Source organism: Heterodontus francisci, chromosome 48 (assembly GCF_036365525.1).
Source record: "Heterodontus francisci isolate sHetFra1 chromosome 48, sHetFra1.hap1, whole genome shotgun sequence".
Taxonomy (NCBI): domain Eukaryota; kingdom Metazoa; phylum Chordata; class Chondrichthyes; order Heterodontiformes; family Heterodontidae; genus Heterodontus; species Heterodontus francisci.
Genome location: NC_090418.1, coordinates 4,166,587 through 4,190,369, shown reverse-complemented (window position 1 = coordinate 4,190,369; position 23,783 = coordinate 4,166,587). Strand labels below are relative to the sequence as shown.

The 23,783-nt window shown below is 55.3% G+C and overlaps 1 protein-coding gene across 4 annotated transcripts in view; it reads right to left on the bottom strand.

The window, feature by feature from the left end:
* Positions 1–1,426: 1,426 nt before the first annotated feature.
* Positions 1,427–23,783, bottom strand: part of LOC137357521 (B-cell CLL/lymphoma 6 member B protein-like) — a 40,625-nt gene continuing 18,268 nt past the window's right edge. For all 4 annotated transcript variants that reach the window (XM_068023886.1, XM_068023889.1, XM_068023888.1 and 1 more), the window contains exons 2-10: positions 21,355–21,420; positions 18,022–18,191; positions 16,857–17,078; positions 14,271–15,059; positions 13,407–13,564; positions 12,029–12,199; positions 10,967–11,097; positions 9,823–9,960; positions 1,427–1,858 (exon numbers count right to left, since the gene is read on the bottom strand). In XM_068023886.1, coding sequence (XP_067879987.1) covers positions 1,718–1,858; positions 9,823–9,960; positions 10,967–11,097; positions 12,029–12,199; positions 13,407–13,564; positions 14,271–15,059; positions 16,857–17,078; positions 18,022–18,185 — 1,914 coding nt within the window. In that variant the 5' untranslated portion in view covers positions 18,186–18,191; positions 21,355–21,420 and the 3' untranslated portion in view covers positions 1,427–1,717. The remainder of the gene's footprint in view (positions 1,859–9,822; positions 9,961–10,966; positions 11,098–12,028; positions 12,200–13,406; positions 13,565–14,270; positions 15,060–16,856; positions 17,079–18,021; positions 18,192–21,354; positions 21,421–23,783) is intronic.

Here is a 23,783-nt window from a genome sequence, read left to right as displayed (position 1 = left end):
CCCCTCCCCAGTTCCCACAAACCTCCGAACCCCCTCCCCACAAACCTCCGAGCCCCCACCCAGTTCCCACAAACCTCCGAGCCCCCACCCAGTTCCCACAAACCTCCGAACCCCCTCCCCACAAACCTCCGAGCCCCCTCCCAGTTCCCACAAACCACCGAGCCCCCACCCAGTTCCCACAAACCTCCGAGCCCCCTCCCCAGTTCCCACAAACCTCCGAGCCCCCACCCAGTTCCCACAAACCTCCGAGCCCCCTCCCCAGTTCCCACAAACCTCCGAGCCCCCTCCCAGTTCCCACAAACCACCGAGCCCCCTCCCCAGTTCTCCAAACCACCGAGCCCCCACCCAGTTCCCACAAACCTCCGAGCCCCCACCCAGTTCCCACAAACCTCCGAGCCCCCTCCCCAGTTCCCACAAACCTCCGAGCCCCCACCCAGTTCCCACAAACCACCGAGCCCCCTCCCCAGTTCTCCAAACCACCGAGCCCCCACCCAGTTCCCACAAACCTCCGAGCCCCCTCCCCAGTTCCCACAAACCTCCGAGCCCCCACCCAGTTCCCACAAACCTCCGAGCCCCCTCCCCAGTTCCCACAAACCTCCGAGCCCCCACCCAGTTCCCACAAACCACCGAGCCCCCTCCCCAGTTCCCACAAACCTCCGAGCCCCCTCCCAGTTCCCACAAACCTCCGAGCCCCCACCCAGTTCCCACAAATCTCCGAGCCCCCACCCAGTTCCCACAAACCTCCGAGCCCCCACCCAGTTCCCACAAACCTCCGAACCCCCTCCCCACAAACCTCCGAGCCCCCTCCCAGTTCCCACAAACCACCGAGCCCCCTCCCCAGTTCTCCAAACCACCGAGCCCCCACCCAGTTCCCACAAACCTCCGAGCCCCCTCCCCAGTTCCCACAAACCTCCGAGCCCCCACCCAGTTCCCACAAACCACCGAGCCCCCTCCCCAGTTCCCACAAACCTCCGAGCCCCCTCCCAGTTCCCACAAACCTCCGAGCCCCCACCCAGTTCCCACAAATCTCCGAGCCCCCACCCAGTTCCCCAAACCACCGAGCCCCCTCCCCAGTTCTCCAAACCACCGAGCCCCCACCCAGTTCCCACAAACCACCGAGCCCCCTCCCCAGTTCTCCAAACCACCGAGCCCCCACCCAGTTCCCACAAACCTCCGAGCCCCCTCCCCAGTTCCCACAAACCTCCGAGCCCCCACCCAGTTCCCACAAACCTCCGAGCCCCCACCCAGTTCCCACAAACCTCCGAGCCCCCACCCAGTTCCCCAAACCTCCGAACCCCCTCCCCACAAACCTCCGAACCCACTCCCCACAAACCTCCGAGCCCCCACCCAGTTCCCACAAACCTCCGAGCCCCCACCCAGTTCCCACAAACCTCCGAGTCCCCTCCCAGTCCCCACAAACCTCCGAACCCCCTCCCCAGCTCCCCAAACCCCTACCCAAGCACTCCAGACCCAATGAGGACACCTCCTAAGAGGGTGGAAGCTGAGAGCCCTCTCGTGTGCCAGCGAGCTGGATTCCGGAGCTGGGATAGTGAGATTTCACTCCCTCTGGAGGAAGAACATGATGTCAGCTCAGGAACTGTCTGAATGACAAATGCTGTCAAGTCAGAAAACACATAGTCTCTTTTTGTTGTTGTGAATTACAGTGCAGGCCAGGGTCACTCAGAGTCTCCCTCTCCTCCCCCCCCCGCCACAGCCTCTAGCAGGTCTGCAGCCCATTCACATACAGCTCAGGGACAATCTTGTAACGTATCTTGGTGTTGGTGATGGCCCCATGTTTCTGTCGCAGGTGCAGACGCAGCTGGCTCTTGTGTCTGAAATGCAAGTCGCACTTTTCACACTGAAAATAAAAGCACACAGTAGATTATACAACCACACAGGTACAGTACAGGGGTTAGATACAGAGTAAAACTCCCTCTACACTGTCCCCATCAAACACTCCCAGCACAGATACAGCACGGGGTATGATACAGAGTAAATCTCCCTCTACACTGTCCCCATCAAACACTCCCAGGACAGATACAGCACGGGGTTAGATACAGAGTAAATCTCCCTCTACACTGTCCCATCAAACACTCCCAGCACAGATACAGCACGGGGCTAGATACAGAGTAAAGCTCCCTCTACACTGTCCCCATCAAACACTCCCAGGACAGGTACAGTACGGGGTTAGATACAGAGTAAAGCTCCCTCTACACTGTCCCCATCAAACACTCCCAGGACAGGTACAGTACGGGGTTAGATACAGAGTAAAGCTCCCTCTACACTGTCCCCATCAAACACTCCCAGGACAGGTACAGTACGGGGTTAGATACAGAGTAAAGCTCCCTCTACACTGTCCCCATCAAACACTCCCAGCACAGATACAGCACGGGGTATGATACAGAGTAAATCTCCCTCTACACTGTCCCCATCAAACACTCCCAGGACAGATACAGCACGGGGTTAGATACAGAGTAAATCTCCCTCTACACTGTCCCATCAAACACTCCCAGCACAGATACAGCACGGGGCTAGATACAGAGTAAAGCTCCCTCTACACTGTCCCCATCAAACACTCCCAGGACAGGTACAGTACGGGGTTAGATACAGAGTAAAGCTCCCTCTACACTGTCCCCATCAAACACTCCCAGGACAGGTACAGTACGGGGTTAGATACAGAGTAAAGCTCCCTCTACACTGTCCCTATCAAACACACCCAGGACAGGTACAGTACGGGGTTAGATACAGAGTAAAGCTCCCTCTACACTGTCCCCATCAAACACTCCCAGGACAGGTACAGTACAGGGGTTAGATACAGAGTAAAGCTCCCTCTACACTGTCCCCATCAAACACTCCCAGGACAGGTACAGCACGGAGTTAGATTCGGAGTAAAGCTCCCTCTACACTGTTCCCCATCAAACACTCCCAGCGCAGGTATAGCATGGGTTACAGACAGAGCAAAACCCCCTCTACAAAAAAAAAAATGGGGTTAGATACAGAGTAAAGCTCCCTCTTCACTGTCCCATCAAACACTCCTGAAGCAGGTACAGCACAGGGTTAGATACAGAGTAAAGCTCCCTCTACATTGTCCCATCAAACACTCCCAGGACAGGTACAGCACTGGGATTGGCTGCTCTCTGATTTGGGAGCCTGAGTGCATCAACGAGGTGCAGCTGACTGTTGCTGTGTGCAGAGGTTGGAGGCTGCAGGCTGTGTGACTGCTGCAAGAGGGAGAGACTCAAACTGAAACAAAAGTTTTTTCCAAATTTCAACAAAGGAAGGAAGGCAGAGAACTGGAAGCTCTTTTTTGTGAGTTTGCTTGGTACTGAAAGTCTTTTTCATTGATTGTTGGGGGTGGGGAAAGAAGAGACCTGAAGACCTTGGGTGGGGCTGTATTGTTCAATAGGGAGCTCCTGTGTTTAACATCTTTGGATAGGGAGCTCCCTCCCCACCCCAACTACTAAGCCTGGGACAGCTGGAGCTGCCCAGGTGAAGAGACTTATTATCTGAACATCAAAGGAGGCGTGTGCCTGGGCAGCTTACAGCTGACCCAGGTGAAGACATCACCCCACCCTCCCAACTGGTAGACCAGCTACAAGACTTGTGCAATACTAACAAAGACTGATTCCTCTTGGCCTTCCTCTCCCTCAGCCTCTTCCCCTGTGCTACATCCTTTAAGTGTTACATTTTTGATTTATTGTATTTGCTCTTTTCTTTTTTTTTCGCTCTCAACAAAGTGCTTGTAACTCTTCTACCCCATGACTTCTCAGTCCTCTCCGGTGGCGGCAGCTGCTCCTGTGGCCCCGTCACCATTTAAAATCTTAACATCAAAGAATGGGGTGAAGAGTTACACCCATCCTAATATGACTATTGAGGCTTGTGTTAAGGCAATGGCCGTGGTTGTCGGCCCCTCGGCCATTGTTGCAGCCTCAAAGATGTATGGGAAGGCTGTGTTCTTCCTGAAGACCGAGCGGGCTGTGTCCCTCGCCCTAAGTACGGGGCTCACAGTGGGTGGGATTTACCTGCCAGTGGACCCTCTGGGGGCCACTGCACATCGGGTAACCTTGTCGAACGTCCCACCCTTCATTCCTGATGAGCTCCTCCTCCCCCACCTACACCATCTGGGGGAGGTGAGGTCAGGGATCACCCCAGTCCCGCTCGGTCTTCGGGAGCACAGCCTCCGACATGTCTACTCCTTCCGCCGCCAGCTATTCATGCAGCTGGCGCGGGAGGAGGTCTTGGAGGGCCACTTCAGTATAGAGTTTCAGGGGACGGCCTACCGCGTCTTCTGGACCTCGGATGGAGCGCGGTGCCACGTCTGCAAGGGGGTGGGGCATGTTCGTAAGAACTGCCCCAACCTCCCGGCTGCCAGCTCCACCTCGGCGGCCCAGAGTGGTTCCACAGCACCTCCTCCCACTCCCCCCGCAGATCCAACAGATCTGTCAGTTCCGGAGGCTGTGGTTTTCACAGCCTCTGGCGGGGAGGGGAGCGTCCGTCCGAGCGGAAGGAAGACGCGGGGAAAAAAGAAACATCGTGAGGCGCGTCCCCTGGACACTTTGACTCAACCCGAGCCTGAGCTCAGCCCAAAGCCCATTCCCATGGAATCCACCTGTCCCAGGGCTGGGCTCAGGCCCAGGGTGACTAAGAAAAGAAAAAAGGGTGCGGAGGCGGAGGCCTCTGATGACATGGAGGTCTCTGAGTCTCCGCGCCCAAGTGCGAAAAAGAGGAGAAGGCACCCCTCCACAGAAATAACACAGGGCCCTGAGGTGCAGGGCCCATCTGTTGGAGGGGAGCTGCCTCCTGCTTCTGGTCCTCAGGTTCCCCCTACCGCCACCACCAAGGCTGCAAAGTCCGGGCAGGAGCACTCTATTCCTCAGGATGAAGGGGAGGGGATGGCCCCGGTACGTGAGGCCCCTCCTAAAGGAGTAAGTGGGGCCCTGCTTGTGGTGGGGGAGCCTGGGGAAACCGCCCATTCCGCCACTGCTACTGGGTCGGGTGCCCTGAATGAAGGGGAGGGCGAGGCCCCAGAGGGTCGGGCCTCCCAGCCGGAGTCCACCACCAACCAGGGGACACCCGACCCAGTTATAACTGAGAATGCTGCCCCATCTGCTGGGCCTGTGGGTGCTGGCGGAGCGGGAGATGGCCTCCTCTCGCCGTCTCCAGTCTCGGCTCCGGCTGGTTTCCCGGAGTCCGGAACTTCTGTCTCCCCTGGACCACTCATTGGCCTGGGGACGGAGGTGGAGGGGGGTCCTGAACCGCTGGTGCCTACAGGCTCCAGTTTCACAATCGAACCCAGAGAGGACTCCTCCGCCATCGATCCTGGGGGTGGGATCGTGACGGAGGCGGGACCAGCTGGCGCGGCCGGGACGTCCGCCCCACAGTGTGTGGTGGATGTGTCGGCCGCTGGCGGTGACGACCCGGAGGAGGATGGGGATTCGGTGCGGGGCACGGAGGATGATCTTGATTCCATCGCCAGTGAGGTGGTGGAGTCCCTCGTGCCTCCCACCGAATCTCCTCTCATCCCCACGGCGGAACTCCGGGATTTCCTCGCGGCTTGCAGAGGTTGCCGCAATAAAGTTCAGCTGGCCCTCGACCGTTGGTCGAATCTGGCGCTGATCATCCAGTCCGTCCGTGCCGCCCTTAAGATAGCGGGCAAGCGCGCGGACGTGAAACTGGTTGAGAGGCGCCGTTTTAATGTGTTCCTCAATGGGTTGCTGGGGGAGTGGAGGGCCAGGTGCACTTCCACTCCCTCCTCACAGTGAGGTGTTGGTGACGGGTTTTAATTACCTTTGACATGAAGATAACCATAGCCAGCCTCAACATCAACGGCAGCAGAGGGGCTCACCGCAGATTTCACAATCTCTCAGTCCTTAGGGAAGGGAGATACGCGGTGAGCTTTCTGCAGGAAACCCACACCGTTCCGGGAGACGAAGCCACCTGGCTCCTGGAGTGGCAGGGTGGGGTCTACATGAGTCACCTCACCCCTATTTCTAGTGGGGTGGCTATCTTGTTGGCCCCGACTTTTCAGCCGGAGATCTTGGGGGTCAAGGAGCTAGTGCCGGGCCGCTTGCTCCACCTCGCCGTTCGCCTGGGTAGCGTGCCGCTCCACTTTGTGAACGTGTACGCGCCCAGGCCCGGCGCGTTGCAAGCGCGCTTCTTTGAAGAAGTGTCCGCTCTCTTGAGCTCCATCGATAGCGGCGAGTGCATCATCCTCGGGGGGGATTTTAACTGCACCCTCGAGGTGGGGGATCGCTCCGGTCCCCAGCGCGGCCAAGCGTCGGTGGAGAAGTTGAGGGGACTGATCAGCCTCCTTAACTTGGTGGACGTCTGGCGGAATCTCCATCCCGACTCCAGCGCCTTCACGTGGAGGTCTGGAGGAGGGGGGTCGCGAATCGACCGCCTCTACATTTCGCAGGCGTACGTCTCCCGCGTTTCGGCGGCCTCCATGCAGCTGGTGCCGTGCTCGGACCACCGACTGGTGTGGGCGGAGTTCACTCCGCTCCGCACGCGGGCGGGGTCCGCGTACTGGCACTTTAACAACCGGCTGCTGGAGGACGTGCGATTTCGGGACTCGTTCTGTCGATTCTGGGCCGACTGGAGAAGGAAGCAGGGGGGCTTCCCCTCCTTGAGGCTATGGTGGGATGTGGGCAAGACTCACATCCGCGTCTTCTGTCAGGAGTACGCGAGGGGGTCGACCAAGAGGCGGGAAGCCGAGATCGGGCGCCTTGAGAGGGAGGTGCTCGACTTGGAGTCCCGCCTCGGTCATGCCGTCGCGGACCCGGCTCTGTGGCAGGCGTACAAAGAGAAGAAGGGCGCGCTGAGGGACCTGCAGCTCATAGCGTCCCGAGGCGCGTACGTGAGGTCGCGGATCCAGATCCTGGAAGATTTGGACCGCGCCTCTCCCTTCTTCTACTCGCTGGAAAAATGGCGGGGGGTCCGTAAGCAGCTCGTCGAGCTGCTGGCCGACGACGGATCCTCCATCACGGATCCGGAGGGAATGGGCCTCCTGGTCCGGACTTATTACAGTGCGTTGTTCTCTCCGGATCCGTCCAGCGAGGATGCGCGCAGAGTTTTGTGGGAGGACCTGCCGCAGGTCAGCCCGGAGGGCGCCGAAGGATTGGAGGCTCCGCTCACGTTGGCGGAGCTGACTGGCGCCCTCCACCAGCTCTCGAGGGGCAAATCCCCAGGGCTGGATGGGTTGACCGTGGAGTTCCTCAGGGCGTTCTGGGACGTCCTGGGGGACGATTACGCGCGGGTCCTGGGGGAAAGCCTGGCGACCGGGGAGATGCCCCTCTCGTGGCGCAGGGCGGTCATCGTCCTGCTGCCGAAGAGGGGCGATCTCCGCCTGCTTAAAAACTGGCGTCCGGTCTCCCTCCTCAGCACGGATTATAAGATCTTTGCCCGGGCTATGTCTACCCGCCTGGGCTCTATGCTGGCCCACATGATCCACCCCGACCAGTCCTACACGGTCCCGGGCCGGTCCATCCAGGACAACATCCACCTGGTCCGGGACCTGATCCATCTTTCCCAGAGGACTGGTCAGTCGGTCGCCTTTCTCTCCCTCGATCAGGAGAAGGCGTTCGACAGGGTGGATCACGATTACCTTTTCGGGACTCTGCGCGCTTTCGGACTCGGGCCGCATTTCGTGGCCCGGGTCCGACTTTTATACGCCGCCGCAGAGTGTCTAGTCAAAGTTAACGGGTCCTTGACGGCGCCCCTTCGATTTGGGAGAGGAGTGCGTCAGGGGTGCCCCATGTCCGGCCAATTGTATACCATCTGCGTGGAGCCCTTCCTGTGCCTGCTTCGCAGGAGGTTGACGGGATTGGCTCTGTGCGAGCCGGCCATGCGGGTCGTCCTCTCGGCTTATGCTGACGACGTGCTCCTCGCAATCACAGATCCCGTTGACTTGCGGAGGATGCGCGACTGCCAGCAGACCTTTTCTGCCGCGTCCTCCGCGAGGATCAATTGGGAGAAATGTTCCGGACTCCTGGTTGGTCAGTGGCGGGTGGACTCCCTGCCGGAGGAGATGACACCTTTTGCGTGGAGCACCACGCACCTCCTCTATCTGGGAGTCCACCTTAGCCCCGCTGAGGAAGCCTGGCCGGCAAACTGGCAGGAGTTGGAGGCGAAAGTCACCGCTCGGCTGGGGCGCTGGACAGGACTGCTCCGAGTGCTTTCCTACAGGGGCCGAGCGTTGGTCATAAACCAACTGGTGGCCTCCATGCTGTGGTACCGGTTGGTCACTTTGGCCCCGCCCCCTGTATTTGCCACCAAGATCCAGAAGAAACTCGTCGATTTCTTCTGGGGCAAGAGGAAACACTGGGTCTCTGCTGCGGTCCCGAGTCTCCCGATCGAGGAGGGCGGTCAGTCGCTGGTGTGCGTCCGCACCCAGGCTGCGACTCTCCGCCTTCGGACCCTGCAGAGATACCTGTACGTCGAGCGTCCTCCCAGATGGTGTGCGCTGGCGACGTATTTTTTCCGCCAGTGTCACTGCCTTCAAGACGACACGCAGCTCCCGGTGGAGTCCGTTAGCCGCGCCTCTCTGAGGGAGTTGCCTGTCTTTTACCGGGATCTTTTCCGAGTCTGGAACATGGTCGCCTCCAGTCAGGGCGCTCCCCCGCCGGCGGAGGAGAGCGCCTCGGCTGTCCGGGCGGCCGACTCCGGGGACGGTCCGGCGGGCGGAGGAGTAGCCGAAACCCCCGGGACGCCCCTCACTGCGGGTGGCGAGGGGGCTCGGGAGTGCGGAGCGATTCCGACCGAGCTGACCCCCGCTCGGCCGGAACTGCTCATCGGACCCAGGCCCCGAAACCCTCCTCGGGAGCCGGTCCCGCACAACCCGAGCCGCCTCTCGGAAATGCCCTCCGTGCCATTCCAATCGGCGCGGAGGGGTTTCCTGTACGGGCTGTTCCTGCACACTCTCCACTTCCTCGCCCTCGTCAGCCGGCCGGACACGCCCTGGCGGTCCGCGTTGCCATCTGGCGGCGAGGGGAAACCCCGATGGAGGTCTCTCTACGCGGGAGTCTTCCCCCTTTACATCGGGGACCTGGGGTGGAGGGTGCTGCACAGAGCAGTCCCGTGCAATAGGCTTTTAAATAGGTTCACGGACTCCCAGGCCAGCTGTACTTTCTGCGGCCTGGACGAGTCCGTGTTCCACATTTATATGGAGTGTGCGAGGTTGCAGCCCCTATTTGAGTATCTGAAGGGGCTGCTCCTCAAATTCTGGCTGCACTTCAGTCCCACGCTCCTGATCTTTGGGCACCCGGTGCGGAGGGGCTCGGGCCGGGAGGAGGATCTCCTCGTCGGTCTGCTCCTGGGCCTGGCCAAGGTGGCAATTCACAGGTCCAGGTTGCGGGCCGTCGGGGGGTCCGTCCTCCCCGATTGCCTGCCCCTCTTCCGCGGTTACGTTCGCGCCAGGGTGTCCCTGGAAAAGGAGCATGCGGTGTCCGCCGGTACGCTTGAGGCCTTCCGCGACCGGTGGGCACCGCAGGGACTGGAGTGCATCGTCGACGCCGAGAATGGCATTTTAATTTGAGTTTTTTTTGTTTATTTATCTGTTTTAATAAAGTTATTTTAAAACTGTAAATATGTACATAAAGGGGGCCTGAGGGATAAAGGCCCCCTCGATGTGAAAAATATAAAAGGGGCCTGGGGTATAAAGGTCACCTTGTGGAAAAAAAAACGGGGGTTAGATACAAAAAAAAAAAAAAAAAACAGGGGTTAGATACAGAGTAAAGCTCCCTCTACACTGTCCCATCAAACATTCTGAAGGGTTGGTTTGACTTTACCCTGTGGGGGTGGGGGGGATGGTAGTTGTATCCTTACATGATATGGCTTCTCTCCAGTGTGGATCCGAATATGACTCTTCAGCGTTTGAAGGTGTCGGAAACGCGTCCCGCACGTTTCACAGGGATACGGCTTCTCTCCAGTGTGTATCAGGACATGAGCTCGAAGGTGAGCGACCTGAAAAAAAAACCCGCAAAAGAAATGAACAACCTACCTTCAATGTAGTAGAACGTCCCAAGGTGGTTCATGGGAGATGGTGGCCTAGTGGTAATGTCACCGAACTAGTAATCCCGAGGCTCAAGTTAATGCCTTGGGGACATGGGTTCAAATCCCACCACAGCAGCTGGTGTCATTTAAATTCAGTTAATTAATAAATTCAATTAATCAATAAAATTCTGGGATTGAAAGCTACTGGGTGCCATGAAACTATCATCAATTGTCATAAAAACCCATCTGGTTCACTAATGTTCTTTAAGGAAGGAAATCTGCTGTCCTTACCCGGTCTGGCCTACATGTGACTCCAGGCCCACTGCAATGTGGTTCACTCTTACATGCCCTCTGCAATGGCCGAGCAAACCACTCAGTTCAAGGGCAATTAGGGATGGGCAATAAATGCTGGCCGAGCCAGTGACGTCCCACATCCCATGGAAAAGAATTTTAAAAAAAAAACAGGAGTGATTATCAAAACCAAATTTGGCACTGAGCTACATAAGGAGATATTAGGACAGCTGACCAATTGCTCAGTTTTAAGAAGCGGCTTAAAAGGAGAGAGAGGGTGGAGTGATTTGTGGAGTGAATTCCAGAGCGTAGGGTGAAGGCAATGGTGCAGCAATGGAAAACTGGGGATGTGCAAGAGGCCAGAATTGGAGGAATGGAGAGATCTCGGAGGGTCGTAGGGCTTGGAGGAAGTTACAGGGATAGGGAGGGGCGAGGCTGTGGAGGCCTTTCAACGTGAGGATGAAATTCAGGCATTAATGGACTGGCAGCCAATGTAGGTCAGCAAGCACAGGTCTGCCTGTTAGCATACGGTAGAATGGGAGACACAAGAGATGGACCTCGACCGGACTTCAAGCTGAGAGTGTGGGAAGGACACCAAGCTGTTGGGCGGGGGGGGGTCAGTGATCTTTGCCCTTGAAGTGACTCGGGGCTGCCCTTGGACCCTGAGCAAACGACATCCACTCACCTGCACGAACTTGGCTCCACATGTCTCACATTTGTACGGTTTCTCTCCCGAGTGGATTCGGGTGTGCGTCTTCAGGTTGGCCGGTCGGTTGAACTGCGCCCCGCAGACATTGCAACGATAGGGCTTTTCCCCTGAAAGAGACAAGACACCCTCCACCTTCAGCCTTTGGATACAATTTTTCTGCTTTTGTCACTCACTGTTGCAAGTGGAGCAACACCACTTTGTCCTGGCCACATGCCCACACCCACTGGCTCCATCCATAATCCAAACCGTACGCTCAGAAACTGGCCAAGTTCACATGGGGTTGCCAGTGCTGTTTTGGGCAGATTCCATCACATGACCTCCTGTCTCACACCACCTACCCACCAACCCCCACCCCCCCACAATCCGAGTCCGTACAAGCCATCAGCTCACATAGACGAGGCCCGAGATTGGGTTCGTGAATCCCCCAGGCTTATCCCCGAGTTTCCTAAGAATAGTCTGCCCTCTCCGAGCCCTGGAATTCAAAGGAACTGTCCCCGAAATCAATGATGTGGGTCTGCCAAAGCCAATCACTGGGTGCTGCAGCAGCAAATGTGCCAGTCATGGTGATCTGGTGGACTCCCGTTCTGCCCAATGGGCTCCTTAGCTAGACAATACAAGGACACAAGGCTCACCTCCCTGCCTCAATGTCTGGACAGTGTTCAGGATTCACTGGTCAGTCCCAGAATTCCCCATAAGGTGGGGTTTTCCATGCCTATAGTGTCACTGTCTGAGATGCACCTACCCAATGCCCCAACTGTTCCCCCATCACCTCTCCGGAGCACACAGACATATACACACACACAGACACACAGAGACACACACACAGACACACAGACAGACACACACACAGACACACACACAGACACACAGACACACACATATACACAGACACACACATATACACAGACACACACACAGACACAGACACACACACAGACACAGACACACACACAGACACAGACAGACACACAGACACACATGGGCACACTCACACACGGGCACACACCCCTACCCGCCAGCCTCCGGGACTGGCCTCACCTGTGTGAACGGTCTTGTGACTGGCCAGGTTCCCCTTGTAGCGAAACGCAGCCTGACACATGTTGCACTTGTACGGTTTGTCGTCACTATGAACCTGCAGAAAGTGTCGCTGCAGCGATTCCTCATCGGATAACTTCAGCTCACAGGTGCTGCAGGAGAAGAGGCTGTTCTCTGCAAGAAAACAGTCTGTTTAATGGACATCTTACTGGCCATTCGATGGGCCCATATCCTCTGGCATTTAGGATTGAAGCATATAAAATTCTTTGAGGGCTCGACAGGGTAGACGCTGAGAAGCTGGTTCCTCCCACTGGCCGGACAGTCCAGAACACGGGGTCACAATCTCAGGATAAGGGCTCAGCCATTTCGGTCTGAGATGAGGAGAAATTCCTTCACTCAGAGGATGGTGAACCTTTGGAATTCTCTACCCCAGAGAGATGCAGATGCTCAGTCATTGTGAACATTCAAGACTGGAATCAACAGATGTTTGGACACAAAAGGAATCAAATAATGTGTGGATCGGTCAGGAAAGTGGAATTGAGGTAGATCGGCCATGATCTTACTGAATGGTGCAGCAGGCTTGACGGGCCGAATGGCCTCCTCCTGCCCCGATTTCTCACATTCTAATATCTCGAGGGACACTGGAGAGAACTCCCTGGTTCTTCTTTGAAATAGTGCCACGTGATCTTTTACACCACCCGACAGGCAGCACGGGGGCCTCGGTTTAACAGCTCATGTGAAAGACGGCACCTCAGACAGTGCAGCACTCCCTCAGTACTGCACTGGGAGTGTCGGCCTGGATTTTGTGCTCAAGTCTCTGGAGTCGGTCTTGAACCCACAACCTTCTGACTCAGAGGCCAACGTGCGACCCACTGGGCCACGGCCGAGGGGATCCGGGCGGGTGAGCCACGGCCGAGGGGATCCGGGCGGGTGAGCCACGGCCGAGGGGATCCGGGCGGGTGAGCCACGGCCGAGGGGATCCGGGCGGGTGAGCCACGGCCGAGGGGATCCGGGCGGGTGAGCCACGGCCGAGGGGATCCGGGCGGGTGAGCCACGGCCGAGGGGATCCGGGCGGGTGAGCCACGGCCGAGGGGATCCGGGCGGGTGAGCCACGGCCGAGGGGATCCGGGCGGGTGAGCCACGGCCGAGGGGATCCGGGCGGGTGAGCCACGGCCGAGGGGATCCGGGCGGGTGAGCCACGGCCGAGGGGATCCGGGCGGGTGAGCCACGGCCGAGGGGATCCGGGCGGGTGAGCCACGGCCGAGGGGATCCGGGCGGGTGAGCCACGGCCGAGGGGATCCGGGCGGGTGAGCCACGGCCGAGGGGATCCGGGCGGGTGAGCCACAACTGGGGATTCCTGCTCCGCTCGTTTCATGCTTACCTGACCCACTGTCCGAGAATTCCGAAAGGTATTCCGGGATTTCTTCCCCGGGATGGGAGACCTGGATATGGTGGCAGAGATCGGAGTTGTGCTCAAACTGCAGCTCGCACACTGAGCAGACGGAGTAACCGCGTGCATTCCGGGAATCTGCCGAAGACCTGAGCAGGATCAAAGCAGAAACGAGGGATGTTATTTAAGGCGACATGGGGTCCCCCGTTAATCGGGTTGGAGAGAGCGCTACTGCAAGTAACTGAGGCTAATCATGGGCAGTAATTTGCATTATATAACTATCCTCCACTCACTGCACATTGCCAGGTAAACTCTGTTTAAATAGACTCTGTTTGTTGTTTGCTCCAAGTCCTGCCCTGCCTCTCTAACCCATTGGCTGACACAATGGTGTCAATACTCACTTTGTTTATTCAATGCATGAACCCCCACAATGGCAACACTCCCGCCCCTCGCCAAGATATGTGGGGCAACTGCAGCTTTGCACCCTCCCCCCTGCCCTGTCTCCTGTCTGTCGAACCTCCTTTCTCCAAGGGTGCTGACTCTTTCTCGGGCACAGCCACACTCACCCAGTCATTCAACTGCAGCAGCCATCACGGGCCTGATCCCTGTCCTCGTCCCATGCTGCATGCATTTCCGCAACTGTGCAGGGGCCAATGGGGGAGTGAACAAGAGTGAGAGTCCTGTCCAATGATCTCCATCACACCTCCTTAGTTCAGGCACAATGAGGCCAATGACAGGCAGTGTGCTGAAACAGCCCGACCCACAACAGACTAGGATGTCAGGAAGCACTTCTCCACACAAAGACAGGACAGGCTCAAGGGGCTGAATGGCCTCCAGCCGTTCCTCTTCCCTTACCGACTGGCCGCCTTGTTCCGAGTTGGGTCCTCGTCCTCTGTTTCTTCCTCCATGTTGGTTGAGCTCTCGTCCCCACTGCTGCTGCTGCCGCTCCGGGTGTAGAGGGGATCGGGGGAGCAGGACAGGGTGGGAGGGGAGCAGGAGCCTGAGATCCCCTGCTCCTTCACGGACTGGCTCAGGGAGTTGAGGACGATGAACTTGTACTTCTTCCAGTTGCAGGCTTTGGGGTTGGGGGCGGGTCCGGGGGCCGGGGCCTTCTTGGCGGGACGGCTGCAGTCCAGCACGGCGCTCTGGGACTCGGTGGGGGAATTGGGGCAGCAGTCGGAGCGCATGGGGCTGTCGGGGGCCAGGACGGGGGGTTTGCTGCTCTTCTGGCCACAGGCCACGGGCCTGTCGGGTTCGGCCCTCTCCTCGGGTGGCTTCCCGCCCTTTGACATCCAGGGCTCCGAGCGGGTGACGGGCCTGTTCCCCACGCAGGCGCCAAGGCCTTCCCACCAGGCGGTCCTGCCGTCGCTCCACGGGGCCCCCACCGCTGCAGGGCCTTCCTGCTGGGCCTCGCCCGCAGCCTTGTGCGGAGCGATGCATCCGTCAGGGAATCGGAAGGCAGATTCCCGGAAGTAGCTGCAGCCGCCAGTTGCCATGCTCGTCAGCAGGTGCGGAGCCCGGTTTGGGACAAAGGCCCTGGATGGGATGAAGGGGAGAGCACCACTGTCGGAGTTCAGGGAACAAGCCAGCGGCCTGCCAGGTGTGTAGTCCAGAGACTTCAGGAAGGTGTGGACATGCGGAACACTGAAAGAAAAGAGAGAAATATTTGTACAACATGCCATTCACAACATCTTCACAGCCAGTGACAGACTTCTCAATTAGCCACTGTAATAATGTGGGGAACGCGGAAGTCAAATTGCGCACAGCAAGATCCCACAAACAGCAATGTGATCATGACCAATCTATTTTACTGATGTTGGCTGAGGATAAATAGGCACCGGGGAGAACTCCCCCCCTCTACTCCCCGGGACACAGGGGAGAACTCCCCCCCCACCCCCCCTGCTCCCCGGGACACAGGGGAGAACTCCCCCCCCCCCCTGCTCCCCGGGACACAGGGGAGAACTCCCCCCCCCCCCCTGCTCCCCGGGACACAGGGGAGAACTCCCCCCCCCCACTGCTCCCCAGGAACACCAGGGAGAACTCCCCCCCCCCCCTGCTCCCCAGGAACACCGGGGAGAACTCCCCCCTGCTCTTCTTCCAATAGTGGCCATGAGATCTTTTACATCCACCTGAGAGGGCCAATGGGTCCTCAGTTTAATGTCTCATCTGAAAAACGGAACTTCCGACAGCGCAGCACTCCCTCAGTGCTGACCCTCCGACAGCGCGGCGCTCCCTCAGTGCTGACCCTCCGACAGCGCGGCGCTCCCTCAGTGCTGACCCTCCGACAGCGCGGCGCTCCCTCAGTGCTGACCCTCCGACAGCGCGGCGCTCCCTCAGTGCTGACCCTCCGACAGCGCGGCGCTCCCTCAGTGCTGACCCTCCGACAGCGCGGCGCTCCCTCAGTGCTGACCCTCCGACAGCGCGGCGCTCCCTCAGTGCTGACCCTCCGACAGCGCGGCGCTCCCTCAGTGCTGACCCTCCGACAGCGCGGCGCTCCCTCAGTGCTGACCCTCCGACAGCGCGGCGCTCCCTCAGTGCTGACCCTCCGACAGCGCGGCGCTCCCTCAGTGCTGACCCTCCGACAGCGCGGCGCTCCCTCAGTGCTGACCCTCCGACAGCGCGGCGCTCCCTCAGTGCTGACCCTCCGACAGCGCGGCGCTCCCTCAGTGCTGACCCTCCATCAGTGCTGACCCTCCGACAGCGCGGCGCTCCCTCGGTACTGCACTTGCCGTGCCAGCCTGGATTATGGGCTCAAGTCTCTCGCGTGGAGCTCGACCCCACAACCATCTGACCCGATGGCGAGAGCGTCTGACCCATTGAGTCATGGCTGACAAACTGGAAAGGAGGGATGATCGTAAGGGACACGGCATCAGTCGCAAGGTATTAACAGAAGACTTTCGGGGTCTCCCTGATATTCCTTCCTGCTACCCCATCCATCCCGTGAAGATAGACTTTTAATGGGTTTCAGCTTCCAAAGTGTGCTGACTGACCTCTGGTGCCTGACTCCAGTGTTAGCTGGGTAATCAATCGAAGGGGGTATGAGTGATGTCTGTTCCTGATCACATGATCGTTCCCAGGGGAACTGCTAGCCAGTGCTCTGGAGTGGGGGGCTCTGGCTGATTTTTGGCCCCCTTTCCTGCGCAGTCAGGGAGGAGGGTGACAGCCAATGGGGCATTTCCCCAAAACCTGGGTAAATTGCTCCTCCCCTGGTTTGCGTCCACTCGCAGTCTGATGGAAGGAAGGTGCGGTCCCAGGGTGGTCTCCCCAGGCTGGCAGTTTGCCCCCTGCTCACTGCGGGAATCGGGGGGTGGGTGGAGGGAAGGAGTTGAACACAACTCGGACACCGCTGATCCCAGAAAGTTCTCCAACAGCTGCCAACGCTCAGCACGGAGGGAAATGAATCAATGTGTTCGAAAGAGTTTCCCCCCCACCCAACCTTACCTGAAATGGGCGAAACTGCGGCAGGTCTCGGCCACATGGTCCATCTGTAGGTAACTCGCGGCCGTCAGTATCTCTGCGACGGAGCCTGTGTCGAGCGGAAGACAGGATGTGTACATGAATTCCAGCAGAAGACGGAATCCACCTGCACTAATCCCACACGGCAGCTTCAGCTGGCTTACATGCCTCTTCGTTTGGTCGGAAAAGATAGAGTAGAAAAATCCACTGAGGGAGAAAGCAAGGGTTTATCACCGGGTACATTTCTCAAAGTCAGCCAGTGCACAAAATTGTTTTCCGCTCGGATTCAGACAGCACAGATTGAGGCCATTCGGCCCACCGTGTCTGTGCTGGCTCTCCGATTAGTCCCACTACCCACTGTTCTTTTCCCAGACCCTCCCCCCCACCCCCCGCAAATTATTTTATCCAATTCCCTTTCGGGCAGCGCCAGTTCCAGATCACAACAACCCACCGCAGAAAACAAAATTCTCATCCCTCCCTCTGGTTTTTTTTTTGCCAGTTTTCTTAAACCAGTGTCCTCCGGTTAGTGACCCTCCTGCCACTGGAGAAGAGAAGTTATTCACCTATTTCAACAACAACTTTCATTTATATAGCGCCTTTGACACAGGAAAACATCCCAAAGTGCTTCACAGGAGTGTTAGAAGACAAAAATTGACACCGATCCATAGCAGGAGATATTAGGAGGGGTGATTTAAAACCTTGATTCTGGTTATGTGGAATCGTAAAGGAGGAGACAGAGAGAGAGAGGCAGAGACGCAGAAAGATTTAAGGAGAGAGTTCCCGAGTTTGTGTAGACACCTGAAGGCCTGGCTGCTGATAGTGGGGTGAAGGTACTGGAGGATGCACGTGGGGCCAGATCTGGAGGAGTGCAGAGCGTTTGGAGGATATAGAGATAGGGAGGGACAATGCCGAGGAGAGATCTGAAAACGAGGATGAGCATTCCAAAACCGAGGAGTTACTGGACTGGGAGCCACTATAGGTCAGTGCGGTGAACAGGACTTGGTGCGAGTCATTCTTAAACTTGTCAAATAACGTATTCCAAAATATCATTCAGTGTAAGAGTTTTCGATTGCATTTGAATGAATCAGGGCAATCTGCTTCCAGTGTTGTCCTGGGGAGTCTGTTTCACAGTCTGACCACGAGCTCGTACCTGCAAGCGATGAGCACAGCTTTGTGCGCTTTGAACTCCTCCCCGTCCACAAGGACCTTGACGTCGGTGAGGATTTCTCGTTTCCTCAGCTCGTTCAGGTTGAGCATCATGTCAGTGGAGTGCCGCGTGAACTCCTTGATGTAACTCTCCAGCTTAGACCCCATCTTCACCTAAGCAAAGTCAACGAGGAGGACAGTGAGGTGGGTGGGGGGGGGGGTGGGTTAAAGAAACAGCAACAAACAACAATCACACGGTAAAGCGCCGGCCCGCCCTCCCAAACGAGCTTCAGTGGGGATGGAAAGATCCCGAGGGAAAGGGCCAGGAAAGACCCAAAAGATTCAGTAGCAACACAGGAGTGGGAGGAGGCCATTCAGCCCCTCGAGCCTGTCCCGCCATTCAGTGAGATCATGACTGATCTGTATCTTAACCCCATTTACCCACCTTGGTTCCGTAACCCTTAACCCCACCGTACCCAGCAAAGATCCAACACTCGCCGTGTTGAAATTTCCAACTGGCCCCCAGCATCAACAGCTTTTTTTGGGGGGAGAGAGTTCCAGATTTCCACTCCCCTTTGTGTGGAGAAGTGGTTCCTGACATCACCCCTGAACGGCCTGGCTCTAATTCGAAGGTTCTGCCCCCTTGTTCTGGACTCCCCCCACCAGAGGAAATAGTTTCTCTCTATCGACCCGATCAACTCCTTGGAGAGGGTTAATTTGCAGGGTTATGGGGAAAGAGATGGGGTGTGGGCCTAAACTGGACAGCTTTTTTGACGAGCCGAGTGCTGCAAAGATTCTCCCTCGTTCAGATCACCCTTGATCATCTATACCTGAGAGAATACAAGCCTAGTCTGTGCAACCTGTCCTCGGAATTTAACCCTTTTAGCCCCTGTACCGTTCTGGTGAACTTGTGCTGCAACCCACTCCAAGGCCAGTATATCCTGTGTGAGGTGCGGAGCGCAGAACTGTGCGCTGTGCTCTAACTGCAGCGTAAGCAACTTCATCACAGCCCTCCACGGCTGGATGCAAAAAGATATCGGCCGCGGTCTAACTGAATGGCGGAACAGGCTTGAGGGGTTGAATGGGCCTCCTCCGACTGGCCTCTAACAGCTCAGTACGACAGGAGCAATTACTCACCCAGCCACTCGGCGGGGAGGGGGGGGGGGGGGATATTCCCACATTCTACTCCTGATAATTCATGTCCTGTGCTTGAATAAACTGATGGGTTCAGATCATTTCAATTAAGTGACTGAATTAAAGTGTAACTGGGTTACTGTTAACGTGGTCCTCATACAGTCAGTTTCTCATTTGCAAAATGCATTCCGAACGTGTGGAAACTTTCAGGAATTCCCTGCACTGCAATTCTGGTACATTCTCTACTGACATTTAACTTTATATGGAAGTGAAACGTTTTATGTGGAAGCCTCAAGTGTCAAACAGCTCAACTTGGAGAATGTTACTGGACCAGCGTGCGTTTTGTTTAAAAATCCTAACTGGAAATCCAGACTCCGGACACAATCCTGGTCTACCAGAAAGGAAAGAACACAATGAAGGAATCACCGGGATCATTGCGAACTGTGGAACTCACTCCACAGATCCTGTGGCAGGAAGAAGGACGAGACCAGCTGCAAAACACACTGAGAATATTCTCCCTGCCGGTTACAAGGAAGAGGATACGGAACATGGGGAGTGGGAAGAAAGACGTGCATTTCTATAGCGCCTTTCACAAACTCAACATGTCCCGATGAAGTACTTTTTCAAGTGTAATGTAGGAAATGCAGCAGCCAGCTTGCGCACAGCAAGATTCCACAAACAGCAACATGATCATAACCACATAATCTGTTTCAGGTGTTGGTTGAAGGAAAAATAAGGAAGACGGTGTCTCCGGCTGTTATGCGAACCTGAGGCGGCAGATGGGGCCTCGGTTTAAAGTCTCATCCGGAAGAAGACATCTCCGACAATGCAGCACTAAACTCAGTACTGACCCTCTGACAATGCAGCACTCTCTCAGCACTGACCCTCCGACAGTGAGGCACTCCCTCAGTACTGACCCTCCGACAGTGCAGCACTCCCTCAGTACTGACCCTCCGACAGTGCGGCACTCCCTCAGTACTGACCCTCCGACAGTGCGGCACTCCCTCAGCACTGACCCTCCGACAGTGCGGCACTCCCTCAGCACTGACCCTCCGACAGTGCGGCACTCCCTCAGCACTGACCCTCCGACAGTGCGGCACTCCCTCAGTACTGACCCTCCGACAGTGCGGCACTCCCTCAGTACTGACCCTCCGACAGTGCGGCACTCCCTCAGTACTGACCCTCCGACAGTGCGGCACTCCCTCAGTACTGACCCTCCGACAGTGCGGCACTCCCTCAGTACTGACCCTCCGACAGTGCGGCACTCCCTCAGTACTGACCCTCCGACAGTGCGGCACTCCCTCAGTACTGACCCTCCGACAGTGCGGCACTCCCTCAGTACTGACCCTCCGACAGTGCGGCACTCCCTCAGTACTGACCCTCCGACAGTGCGGCACTCCCTCTGTACTGACCCTCCGACAGTGCGGCACTCCCTCAGTACTGACCCTCCGACAGTGCGGCACTCCCTCAGTACTGACCCTCCGACAGTGCGGCACTCCCTCAGTACTGACCCTCCGACAGTGCGGCACTCCCTCAGTACTGACCCTCCGACAGTGCGGCACTCCCTCAGTACTGACCCTCCGACAGTGCGGCACTCCCTCAGTACTGACCCTCCGACAGTGCGGCACTCCCTCAGTACTGACCCTCCGACAGTGCAGCACTCCCTCAGTATTGCACACTGAGAGCATTAACCGAGATCTTATGATTTGCCACGTGTGGGATCTTGCAGTGTGCAAATTATCTGTCGCATTTCCTAAATTACAACTGTGACTTTTTTAAAAAATTCATTCTCGGGATGTGGGCGTCACTGGCCAGGCCAGTATTTATTGCCCATCCCTAATTGCCCTTGAGAAGGTGATGGTGAGCTGCCTTCTTGAACCACTGCAGTCCATGTGGGGTAGGTAGACCCACAGTGTTGTTAGGAAGGGAGTTCCAGGATTTTGACCCAGCGACAGTGAAGGAACGGCGATATAGTTCCAAGTCAGGATGGTGTGTGATTTGGAGGGGAACTTGCAGGTGGTGGTGTTCCCATGCATCTGTTGCCCTTGTCCTACTAAGTGGTCGAGGTCGCAGGTTTGGAAGGTGCTGTCTGAGCTGCATTGGTGCATAGTGACTGCACATTAAACAGTACTTTGTATATCTGTAAGGTGGTTTGGGACATCCTGTGATTCTATAGAAATTCATTCATTCTCCTTCCTCTTACCTGTTCCCTCTGCTAATCCAGGTCCCTTCAGTAACTCACAGGGACATCAGCAAACCCAAAAGGCACCTAGAGTTGGGAATAAAACAGATTATGAGGATGGTGTATCACAAAGTAGATTTTTCATCCTCTGGGAATAATATTCCTAATTATACAGGAGAAGCCGAATCCTTCCCCGCAATCAGAAATTCATCGAAAATGGATAATCTCTTTCGCACCTGGGAAGCATCAGACCAGGGTATGCCGCTGAGGGCACGTATCAAATTTGGGAAGATATGGTAAACCAAGGAGTTGAGAGAGAAAGGCAAGAGAGAAAGGTATTAATATGGGAAATGATAAACCAACTGTGACAGGAAGGAAAGGGCGGACAAATCTAAGAGTAAATCAACAGATAAGGCTAGAGGTTGCAAAAATAATAAAAGGACAACACTAAAGGCTCTGTATCTGAATGCACGTAGCATTCAAAACAAAACAGATGAACTGAGAGCACAAATAGAAATAAATAAGTACGATCTGATAGCCATTACAGAGACATGGCTGCAGGATAACATAGATTGGGACCTGAATATTGAAGGGTACATGGCATTTAGGAAAGACAGGAAGCTAGGAAAAGGTGGAGGGATAGCTCTGTTAATTAATGATGATATTAGTGCAATGGAGAGGGATGACCCAAGTGACCAGGACAAGAACTCACTTGTGGGAGTGGCGTATAGGCCACCTAACATTAACCACACTGTAGGATGGGGTATAAAGGAAGAAAAAATGGCAGAGGTCGCCGAGATGAAGAGTACATAGAATGTTTTCGGGATAATTTCTTGGAATAATACATTCTGGAGCCAAACCGAGAGCAGGCTATACTAGATCTGGTATTGTGCAACGAGATAGGATTAATTAATGACCTCATAGTTAAGGCACCTCTAGGTAGCAGCAATCATAATATGATTGAATTTTACATTCAGTTTGAGGGAGAGAAGAGTGGGTCCAAGACTAGTATTTTAAATTTAAATAAGGACAATTATGAGGGCATAAAAGCAGAGCTAGCTAAAGTGAACTGGCAAATCAGGTTAAGGGATGAGTCAATAGAGATGCAGTGGAAGACATTTAAGGGGATATTTCAGAATACACAGGATACATTTCAACGAGAAAGAAAAATTCCAAGGGTGGGACACGCCATCATGGTTAACTAAAACAGTTAAAGACAGTATCAAACTTAAAGAAAAAGCCTATAATTACATAAAGATGGGAGGCAGGTCAGAAGATTGGACAGAATATAAAAAATAGCAAAGAATGACTAAAAGATTGATAAGGAAGGTAAAATTAGAGTACGAGAGAAAGCTAGCTAGAAATATAAAGACAGATAGTAAGAGTTTCTATAGATATTTAAAAAAGAGTTAACAAAGTGAACGTTGGTCCTATAGAAAGTGAGTCTGGGGAATTAATAATGGATAATAAGGAAATGGATGAATTGAACAGATATTTTGCATCGGTCTTCAATATTGAGGATGCAAGTAACATCCCAGTATTAGCTGTAAGTCAGGAAATGGAAGGGAGGGAGGAACTCAAGAAAATTACAATCACCAGGGAAGTGGTACTGAACAAATTGTTGGAGCTGTGGGCTGACAAGTCCCCAGGTCCGATGGACTTCATCCTAGGGTGTTAAAAGAAGTGGCGACTGAGATAGTTGATGCGTTCGATTTAATTCTCCAAAATTCCCTAGATTCAGGGAAAGGTTCCGTTAGATTGGAAAATAACGAATGTAACTCCTTTATTCAAAAAGGGAGGGAGACAGAAAGCAGGAAACTACAGCCCAGTTAGTTTAACATTTGTCTTAGGAAAATTGTTAGAAGCTATGATTAAAGACGTTATAGCAGGGCATTTAGAAAAATTCAAGGTAATCAGGCAGAGTCAACATGGCTTTGTGAAAGGGAAATCATGTCTAACCAATTTATTGGAGTTCTTTGAGGGAGTTACATGTGCTGTGGATAAAGGGGAACCAGTGGATGTACAGTACTTAGATTTCCAGAAGGCATTTGATAAGGCGCTACATCAAAGGTTATTGCAGAAAATAAAAGCTCATGGTGTAGGGGGTAACATATTGGCATGGATAGAAGATTGGCTGGCTAACAGGAAACAGAGAGTAGGCATAAATGGGTCATTTTCTGGTTGGCAAGATGCAACGAGTGGTGTGCCACAGGGATCAGTGCTGGGGCCTCAACTTTTTATAATTTATATCAATGACTTAGCTGAAGGGACCAAAGGTATGGTTGCTAACTTTGCTGATGACACAAAGATAGGTAGGAAAGTAAGTTGTGAAGAGGACATAAGGAGGCTACAAAGGGATATAGACAGATTAAGTGGCTGGGCAAAGACCTGACAAATGGAGTATAATGTGGGAAAGTGGGAAATTGCCCACTTTGGCAGGAAGAATAAAA